Raw genomic sequence first — 11303 nt, 5'->3', positions numbered from 1 at the left:
GATTAAATAGTATTTGGTTTAATCAACAAGTTTGGTTATTTTTTTGTATGACATTAATCTCGAACCAAATAGTAAGATTAAAGTACAGGTTTGATGAATAATCATCACTTACGCAAATAGTAAGAAAACCATTGTAGCCTATATGACTTTATGTATTTCTAAACCTGTACTTTTGCTTTATATCTACCAGACAATGAACGCGAACGACAACGATTCATCAAAACAGAAGAAACAGAAGCAGGGGACACTCGACGGGTTCATTACGAAAACAAAGAGGGAAGACGCTTCATCCTCAACTCACTCTAACAATGATCTCAACAACTAAACACAAGAAACTGAAATGGACACAGTGAGTGATTCAGATGACAGTACTGATTCACAGTATTTGGAAAATGCAGGCCCGTTTGCTCGCATTTTCAATAGACAGTTTACTAGTTTAATGGCATTGATCTCTTACTTAAGTATCAAACAGTCTCGACATCCACTAGCCGCCCCTCTTCTTTGTATAAGGTTTTTCTTAGACGAAGGAGTGGAACCACAAGGTGAAGGGTTTCCCGGACCAACCGACAAAGGTGATGTTGTTGGGCTTCTAGAAATGTTGGCTGCATACGATGATAATATTAATGATGATGTAATCAAGAAAGTCCCGTTAATCGAAAGAGATCTGATCCGGTTGTGTTCAGAAGTAACAACCAAATCCATTGTGAAGGACATTGGTGGCGACTATTATGCTATATTGGTGGATAAATATTGTGATTTCAGACATAACCATCCGATCGCGTTGTGTGTGAGGTATGTTGATAAAACAGGAGATGTTGTTGAGCGGTTTCTTGGTATTATGAACGTCATGGATGATGACACGGATGTATCTATTAAAAAAACAGTTGATGCGTTGCTGGAGAAGCATTCGTTAAGCTCGTTTAATATTAGCGCAAGGTTATAATGGAGTTAAAAATATGATTGGTGACTTTAGTGGTCTTAGAACGTTAATCAAGATGATGCGCACATATGATGTATATATGTGTGAACCCTCGGGTGGGCAAAAGTGAAATTGCACTAATTTTGACGTTATTTTACTAATCTCGTGAAAATAACGTTAAAAGTGACGGACGGTTAATCAGGCATCATGTAGTGGCGTTGATAGCTGAAAGATAAGGGTACATGCACCGATCAGCCGGTGTCCCGATGATTGAGTGCTATGTGCCTTATGTCCAAGGCTTGATGCAAAACTACTATCGAGCCGGGGGTCTCACCGGAAGCAGCCTCTCTATCCCTATGGGGTAGAAGTAAGGCTGCCTACATCTTACCCTCCTCAGACCCTACCATAGCTTTGCTATTGGTGGGATATACTGAGTACGATGATGATGATGATGATGAGAACGTTAATCAAGAAAGAAACGCCATTGGCTTATTGCGTTCATTGTTTTGCTAATAATCTTGAACCGACACTTGCTCAGATCAGCAAAGAAAACAATAAGAGGTCAGTTGTTTTTTTATCTTGAAGATTTAGTAAATGTGGTTTTAGTTTCTTGGAAGGAAAATGACATGCTGAAAGAAAGTAAGTTTCAAAAAGTTACACAAGCTTTTGACGATTTGAAAATTGAACACGGAAAATGTTTTCATCAAGAGACTACCTGTTGGGAGCCTTATAAGTTGGTTATGATTTTCATTGAGTATTATCCTGTGATTCTCAACATAATTGATGAGGTTGCGAACGAGTCTCCGTTTTCAGTTCGACATCGTGATAGAATTGGGACGAGTTTTCTTTTATGGGGTGATACGCGTGACACGATTGAGAATTTTGACTCTGTGTTCTCGGCACATCTGATGAAGACAGTATTTGAGGTAACAAATGAATTGAGCATTGTTTTGCAGAAGAAAGATGAGAATATTGTTGCTGCAATGTCACTTGTGAAGTTGGTTAAGGAACGATTGCAAATAATAAGAGATGAAGGATGGGAAACTCTCTTGAGTTCGGTTGTTTTGTTTTGCAACAAAAATGACATTAAAGTTCCAATAATGGAACATATATATCCCTCGATTAAGAAATAAACGCGACCCGCTAAACACTACCAACCTTCATCGTTATCAAGTTGAGGCGTTTTTTGCAACCATTGATATACAACTTCAAGAACTCAACAGCCGGTTTGATGAGGAAGTTATGGAGTTGCTTGTTTGTATGGGCAGCTTAAGCCCCGTTGATTCTTTCTGTTCCTTTGATAAGCAGAAGCTGGTTAGACTTGCAGAGTTGTATCCTAATGAGTTTTCAAGTGCTGATTTGTGTCGTCTCAATGATCAACTCGACAGCTATATTAATGATGTGCGGAAAGATGAAAGATTTAATGGATTAAAAGATGTTAAAGAGCTTTCTAAGAAGCTTGTGGAGGTGAAAAAACATGAAGTGTATAATCTTGTCTATTTGCTTATTAAGTTGGTGTTGATCCTTCCGGTTGCGACTGCTAGTGTTGAAAGAGCTTTTAAGGCTATGAGTTTCGTGAAGAAAGAACTGAAGGATAAGGTTAGTGACGAGTTGTTGAACGATCGTTTGGTCACTTATATAGAGAGCGAAGTTCATTGCAAGATTCACAATGATGACATCATAAATAACTTTGAAAGTATGAAGACCCCTCAAGAGTAATTGTAAGTTTATTTTGAATTTTCAACTAGATGTTATGTTATGTTATTTTGTGCAACACATTGTTATGTTAAGTTGAATGACAGTACTTTGTTCTTTAAGGCAATGCAAAGGGTTTTTGTTCTTTATAATCTTAATTTATTATGTCCTCTTGTTAGCAGCTTTCATGCATTATGCTCACTTTAATGACAAACAACATAAGCCAGCATACAGGGTGTAAAGTTAACAAAGTATTAATTCATGATATAGATAGAAAAATTACCAAGAGTTCAACAAGTACAAGTAAAATTATTTAACAAGATGAAACATTACCATGAGTTAGGATCTTCATCACTAAAAGCCTGAGCACTTAACCTATACAAACATTTTGGTAAAAAAATGCCCCTGATTTAATGTTAAATAATTGATTGGGTTAGCGAGTTACACGAAATTGGCAAGACTTGCGAAACCCGAAGGCTCCAATTCCTAAAAAATGTATATAAGTAACAAAAGTGACCAAACGTCATATGAACGATTTTAGTAGTTTACTCCAAATATAATAAAGATCTACATGATCTTCATAATGATAGTTATGCATTTATTTTATTGAAGTCCGAGACCTCCTCAAGATCCACCCTAAGTAGCACGGGAATGGGTACGGGATCATGATACGGGAACGGAAAACGACAAAAATAAAAAATTCAAGATACAAGTACGGAAAGGGTATGATAAAAAAATATATAAAAATACAAATATATTAGACATTCCAAAATAGAGTTTAAGAATTGAATACGCTACTTTAAAACTTATGGTTACAAGTAGAATACACAAACCTAGATATAATAGATTGAAGAAAAAACATTTTTATGTAAAAGTTAAAAGTTTTAGGAACTAGATGTAAACAAGTGAATGAAAGATAAATGGATTAAATGTTAAAAAACAACATTTAAAATTATTTAGAGTACCCTAAAACGTTTTTTTTAATTTACAAATAAAGTAAACAATTAAATTTGCTTTTTATATGCTGTAACAAAAGTGGTTGGTTAAAAGTAATAAACAATCGGAAAAAGAAAAGACAAAACAATAATATATTGGTTTTAACACTTCCACTACTTATCATCTTCTTCCTATACTCTTCCCCTAAAAGCATTCCTTTACCCTTGCCAGCGACCGGAAGAAAATGTAAATGAGCATTAAATGTAAGTTACACATAAAACACTAATTTTAATTGGAAACGTCCCAGAAACTTCGATTAATCCATACCCAATTACCGGAATCGTCTGGGAAACATTTCGCAGGCGTTTCCGTCCTCAGACCGTCCCCCGGACGGGGACTCACACCCTATGCTATCATAGGATCCACCCTATGCTATCAATAGCGGTGCTATAGCGGTTATCGGTCCGGCGGTAAAATAGCGGTCGAAATATCGGTCCAAATAGCGGTTCCGATATTTGCGGCGCTATTTACCGCTATTTCGCCGATATTTGGCCACCGATATATCGGAAATAGCGGTGAAATTCTCAGTTTAATATTTTTGACCAAATTGTTACTTTCTTTTGCCCAAACTATAAGCTCATAACCCAATTTCATTATGATTATTATTGAACGATCAGCTTATTGCCCTAAAAATACCTCAATCGCTGCTAATGCTCATCTCCGATACCCGTTTCTTCAGCCGCTGTTGATGCTTATATATTTATGGCTTTCGATTAAGTGATTAATCATGTCTTAAATTAAAAATATTGTTACCTTGTGTTTTGAACTATTGACTTTTATGATTTTGGTATTAAGACTTAATTATTATTAGATAACTTTTGGTGTTATATATATATATATATATACATACCGCTATCCCACCGCAATAACCGATAACTGCATAGGATCCACCTCACTATTGGAGCCCAAAAAAAAAATCAATTCATTTGGTAATTCTCACTCTATGTTGATGCTTATGGAAGAAATGAGTCAACTTTTAGTAATACAAGACCCTCGATCAATATAATCAAGAACGATGGGTAATTTAGTCATTTACATTTAAAAAAATTCCAATTCCGTTACCAAATTTGCAAACCAAACACCACATTAATTTTTAAGAGATTCAATTACATTTCCAATTCCAATTCCATCACAAAACAGTCTGTGAATCAAACGGCCCCTTAGGTTTCTATGAGTGAAATATAGGGGAAACTAGTTTGGGTGGATTGGAAATATGGTATGATCCATTTTGAGTTTTTGGTGCAATTTGGTGTGGACGTTTGTGGATGTGAATGTTGTATTCTGTAACATCCTAAATTTAAAAATAAATAAAAGAAAGTTTATAATTCAGATCGTGTGCTAATATTTAATTAATATTAAATATAAAAAGAAGTATGGACTTAGGATAATTAAAACGGATTAAGATGGTGGGATGGGCCTTAGGTCCATGGGCTTTAAAGAGTATAAATATCTTCTTAAGCCATCCTAAAACCCTAACTCTCATTCCATATTTCCATAATCTCTACACACTCAAGAACACACACACACACACACCTTCCTTACTATATAAACGGCCAAGAGAAAGAAGAAGATTCGAGACCAAACGAACGTTAGTTTGTGTTAGATCGTTATTATACAAGCTATATACAAGATTTAGAGTTCATAAACAAGCTAACGAAGACCAAACGAACACGTAAAGGTATGTTCTTGATCTTAAAGATTATGTTTTAATGAATGGTTGGCCTTGAAACTTAAATCTAGAGTAGATCGGCTCTAAACGAAACGCAAAGTAACGAACTTGATGTTAAAATGAACCTAATGAACCCGAAAAATGAACGGCTCGTTAGAAGAAACCCTAGATCTAGTTTGAGCGTTTAAGGCCTAAAGATTCTAACTTTATGCATTCCCGGGTCAAGTCTTAGACGAAAGTGCACTGTTTTGAAACTCGGCCGGTCGGACCGGTCCGACCGGGACCGGGTCTCAAAACCGCGCCGGGTGAGGTATTTAACCCGTTTTTGCCAAACCCGGCCGGGTTTGGCGGGTGGTGGTCGGCCCGGACCTGGTGACCCGGCGGGTCGACAGGTAAAACCCATTTTTTATTAAATCTAAAATGAAATGTGCATTGTGGGATTCGAACTTGGGTCATTTCCTAGGTAGAAGCTTTAATAATTGTCCGACCGGCCGAGTTTCAAAACCGCGCCGGGTGAGGTATTTAACCCGTTTTTGCCAAACCCGGCCGGGTTTGGCGGGTGGCGGTCGGCCCGGACCTGGTGACCCGGCGGGTCGACAGGTAAAACCCATTTTTTATTAAATCTAAAATGAAATGTGCATTGTGGGATTCGAACTTGGGTCATTTCCTAGGTAGAAGCTTTAATAATTACCATTGAGCCAACCAACCAAGCTTTATTGATGTCTTTATTAGTCAAATATATATCATATATATTCAAAAAACAATGTATGAAACATAAATAAACATTAAAGTTTGTTATTATTAATTTAATATGTATATGAATTATAGGGTGAGGTTATACTAAAAAGTAAAGTGTGTCTAAAAAGTGTAGGAAGGGATCTGGAGCGTTGGATCTGATGATCCAATGGTTGTGGTTCACTGTTGTGTTTTTCTTAGGTGTGTTCTATTTTTGTACTTGTGTTATAACACTCCAGGGGCATTATCGTCTATTGTGTTATTTTAAATTTGGAAACATTATCAATCTATAATCATCATGTCTTAATCCAAATTTAAAATACAACATCAAACTCATCATAATCTATATTACAGTGTGTTTTCGATCAAATTTTAATCAAAGTTTAAAAGTAACACCAAATTTTAATAAAAATTTAAAACACTACACTAAGAACTAAAACACACTATCTTTACACTGAAAAAAAAAACTTTTGAATAACTTAATGAAAACAATTCTTTATGATGTCTTGTAACTATAAACTCTTCTCCACCGTTGTGTGACCGTCAAACTATATCCTGAAATTAATAATTTAACGAATTAAAAAAAAACTTAAATCAATCAATATTAATTTGTAATTTCTGTAACAAAAAAAGCACTTAAGGGTTGGTAAATTATTTAGGGTTTTGGAAATTAATTCCATCATATTCATATGAAACTTACATTACGTATTTAATCACTTAAAACCATGGTTACAAAACGATTCATAAAATAAAAGTTAATAATAATTATTATTATAACCATACGAGCAAAGGACTAAATTGCATCATTGATTTATCAACTGAAATAAAATATACAAAAAAGCTCTAGATTCTGTTTTCACATTCAAAAAGCTACGTAAAAAAAGAATATAAAGAAAAAGGGGTTTGAGCAAGAAAGCATGAAAATAGTGAGATCATGTATACCTTACTCTAAAACGGTGGCCAATTGATGGGGCGTTCTGGTCGTTGCTCCAAATTATATAAAAAAAAGATGAATCTTATGATCTATTTAAAAAAGAATGTAACTTTGATTAAACACGGATCCAAAAAATTAGGAATTAGTAACCACTACAAATTACCGTAGTTAATAAAAAATTAAAAGACTAAATTATCCTTGTGTGTTTTAGTTGTTCCATGCCACATGTCATAATTTGGTGGCTTTCTAGGCTTTTTAGGAATACTTTACTTTTAATTATAACTTTTCTTAGACCGTTCGTAGTGGGAACGTTCCCACCGGCGTTATTGAGGAAAACGCGGGGGGTACACCGCCCCCCCTGCGTTATGTTAATTTTTTTTGGTGCGTTGTATACAAAACGCGCAGGAATGGCACACAAATCAGAAAATGACCGTTGCATGTTACCGTTGGAAAATAAAAAAAAAATTATTTCTATATGTATTAAACCAACTAATTCCCAATCAAAACTCATAAAATTTATAAAACTTCTCTTTCAACTCTATAACTCTATAATTCCTTTACACAAAATTCACTATATATGGATCCTCCATCTATATATAAACAGTTTTTCGGGCCCGACCAAGAAGCCGAGGACGTGGAGGAGGAACAGGCGGTTACAAGTGCGATTATGCTCGCGACAAAGTATATGAGTTCCGTTACGGGTGCGATTAGCTCTCCACCCCCCGTTTCAAAAAGAGCATATATCGAACGAGGTCGTGTCGAAGCCAACAACCGGTTGATGGCGGATTACTTCTGCGACTCGCCGAGATACAAAAACCCGAGACCTTTAGGCGTCGTTTTCGGATGTCTAAAAATTTATTTATGCGCATCACCAATGATTTGGAGCGTGAGTTTGATTACTTTCAGCAAAAGCCTGACGCTCGAGGGACGCTAGGATTCACGGCTATTCAGAAGGTTACGTCAGCCGTACGCGTGCTCGCCTACGGAAACACGACCGACATCAACGACGAGTATTTAAAGATGGCCGAAAAAACAACTCGGGACAGGAGTATTTTTGTTACGGTACGTTTTTTTTAAATAGTTTATCACTTGTTTATTGTGATCATTTATTTTATAAAAGTTTTGTAAAATATAGGAATATTTAAACTATATGGACCACATTATCTGAGAGAGCCCAACGTTAACGATCTACAACGTCTTTACGAGGCACATACAAAGGTGCATGGTTTCCCCGGCATGATAGGGAGTGTAGATTGCATGCATTGGGAATTGGCTAATTGTCTAACTGCATGGCGAGGTCAATTCACACGAGGTGACCAAAAGGGACCAATGGTCAGCCTTCAAGCGATCGCTTCATACGACCTTTGGATTTGGTCGGCATTCTTTGGTGTTCCCGGTTCTAACAATGACATAACCGTCTTAGAGCAGTCTCCTGTGATAGAGAGTTACATATCTGGGACCGTTCCCGTCGCTTCGTTTTGGGCTAACGATAACTTCTACCATCATGGGTACTATCTGGGTGATGGAATATATACAGAGTTCGCGATAATCGTTAAAACATTCAGAGACCCGATGGATGAAAAAAGACAGTATTTTAAGAAAGTGCAAGAGTCTGCGAGAAAGGATATCGAGAGGTGTTTTGGTGTTCTTAAACAACGATGACATTATGTTAAAAATCCTTGTCGTCTGTGGTCTTTAGAAAGAATGAGATGTGCTATGTATCCGTGTATCATAATGCATAACATGATCATCGAGGACGAGGGAAGAGCAATATATCCAACTTTCATACCGGACCCGGATCCACCACGGACTCCGGCAAGTATGGAGCAACGACTCGAAAACTCGGATTCCGTGCGGTCAAGAGAGATACATAACGCACTAAAGGAGGATTTGGTCCAACATCTTTGGATGTATCGGCCTCTGCCTGGTGAAAACGATGATCAAAACGAGGGCAACAATGAAGACGATGATGAAGACAACGACGACGATGGCAAAGACGATGAAAACGACGAGGACGACGACGAAGAGGGCGAAGACGACGACGACAACAACGACGAATATTTTTTTTTTTTAATTTTCTTGTAATATTTATTTAATAAAATATTATTATTATTTGATTATTCTTATTAAAAATTAAAAAAAAAAACAAAAAGTGTAAAAGTGACTGGGCGCCACGTGGCGCATAATGCCTGGATGTGGAGAGTTATGACTACAGCCTGTTTTTATAAAAAACCATAACTCTGACTGGTCGCCACGTGACGTATAATGCCTGGTAGTGGAGCTTTATGACTGCACATGGTCTCATGAATTTTATATATATATATATATATAAATTATTTATGACGTCATCCGGGTCAAACACCGGTCCGCCCTCCCGGGTTGGTCTGACCTTTGACTCGGTAAGGCGTCCGGGTCGACGCCCGGGCCGGGTCTGAAAACATTGTGAAAGTGGTCGTGGGATCATGTACGGGGTTGGATATTATCATAGTAAAGGTTTACGTGTGGAGCATAAATGATAATGGACTTGTGACCACCTTGTGGTCACTGTTCACGTCCATAACCTGCGGCCCATCAATTTCATTTCTCCTAAGTCGCATACATGACACTCGATCACAATGAGCAGCTCAACTATAAGGTCTATTACTTTAGAAGTCGATTACAATCATTGGAGTCGCATACACGAGTTAGGTCGATTACAATGATGGTTATACCTGGTTCGCTTACATGAGTGTAGTTCAATCACACCGAGCTTCGATTACAATAAGCTTCACTTGCAAGGGTTCGCTGATGTGACTCGATTACATTTGAGATGGCCACAACATCATCCTTATCGCATACATTGTAATCGACCTCACATGGGACTCGATTACAATGCCTTATCAATTACAAATATGTATACTCGCATACAATTAAGCAAAACTCGGATTCCGTGCGGTCAAGAGAGATACATAACGCACTAAAGGAGGATTTGGTCCAACATCTTTGGATGTATCGGCCTCTGCCTGGTGAAAACGATGATCAAAACGAGGGCAACAATGAAGACGATGATGAAGACAACGACGACGATGGCAAAGACGATGAAAACGACGAGGACGACGACGAAGAGGGCGAAGACGACGACGACAACAACGACGAATATTTTTTTTTTTTAATTTTCTTGTAATATTTATTTAATAAAATATTATTATTATTTGATTATTCTTATTAAAAATTAAAAAAAAAAACAAAAAGTGTAAAAGTGACTGGGCGCCACGTGGCGCATAATGCCTGGATGTGGAGAGTTATGACTACAGCCTGTTTTTATAAAAAACCATAACTCTGACTGGTCGCCACGTGACGCATAATGCCTGGTAGTGGAGCTTTATGACTGCACATGGTCTCATGAATTATATATATATATATATATATATATATATATATATATATATATATATAAATTATTTATGACGTCATCCGGGTCAAACACCGGTCCGCCCTCCCGGGTTGGTCTGACCTTTGACTCGGTTGTAACACCCCGACCAAAGGCGGATTATACATCGGGGCGCCACATATTGTTTCATTACTCGTGACACTATTGGTGTCAATATTTATTAATACACATTTTATCGCGCACGCGCAGCGGGGAAAATAAAGAACATAAATCAAACATAAATCAATATATTATAAATTATAACATTCAAACATCATTAACTTGTCCTGATACATTTTAATTCTAGGTCCAAAAGTAAAAACGTCCTACGTGTCCACAAGCTCCAAAACAGCTACTGCAAACCTGAACATGTGTTAAAATAAACGTCAAACACTTGCGTGTTGGTGAGAAATCAAGTTTAATACAATACATAGATAACAATAAATCTGCGCGCAACATGTGTATGTCTGGTTTTCAACAAGGGTGTAATCTGATCGGGACCAACTCTAAGAGACAAGACTGCCAGTGCTCACAATTGAGCTCACAAACAAGACTAACTGTGCAAGTGTAACAAAAGAGAAAATCATAAACGAATGTTCTCCCGTGTTCATCTAATGGTACCATGAAAACTGCGGAATAGACCGTCCATACGGTTAATGATCCACACATACAAATAAACAGCCGAGTCTACGTCCTCAACACATGGGATACTGCGCGACTAAAGTTCATAAACAGTTTAAGACTCAAGTTTTGTATGAACACATGAACATCCCAAAGCATTTAAAATAAAAAGGGATTAGATACGAGATAACTCACTTGATAAACGATGCGGTGAAAGATATGCAAGAATCAACTCTTAAACAAGCAAAGTTAACCTATAATTAAGATTATTGTTTTAACGATCTGTTTTAAGTCTTGATAATAAGTTAGCATAATTAATAAGTAA

General features: G+C 37.0%; 2 protein-coding genes across 2 annotated transcripts; both read left to right on the top strand.

The window, feature by feature from the left end:
- Positions 1-340: 340 nt before the first annotated feature.
- On the top strand, positions 341-2052 carry LOC143544490 (uncharacterized). The gene is made up of 2 exons (XM_077036587.1): positions 341-936; positions 1458-2052. The coding sequence occupies exons 1-2, from the start codon at positions 341-343 to the stop codon at positions 2050-2052; spliced, it is 1191 nt and encodes a 396-aa protein (XP_076892702.1).
- A 109-nt stretch (positions 2053-2161) lies between these two features.
- LOC143544488 (uncharacterized) lies at positions 2162-2638 on the top strand. Its single transcript, XM_077036586.1, has one exon. It carries the CDS (start codon positions 2162-2164, stop codon positions 2636-2638), a length of 477 nt encoding a protein of 158 aa, XP_076892701.1.
- Positions 2639-11303: the final 8665 nt, after the last annotated feature.

This window comes from Bidens hawaiensis, unplaced genomic scaffold, assembly GCF_021521415.1.
Source record: "Bidens hawaiensis isolate Kalapana, Puna unplaced genomic scaffold, B.hawaiensis_p1.1 tig00013584_1, whole genome shotgun sequence".
NCBI lineage: Eukaryota > Viridiplantae > Streptophyta > Magnoliopsida > Asterales > Asteraceae > Bidens > Bidens hawaiensis.
Note: the sequence above shows the minus strand (reverse complement) of the source record. Positions and strands in the feature narration are given on the sequence as shown.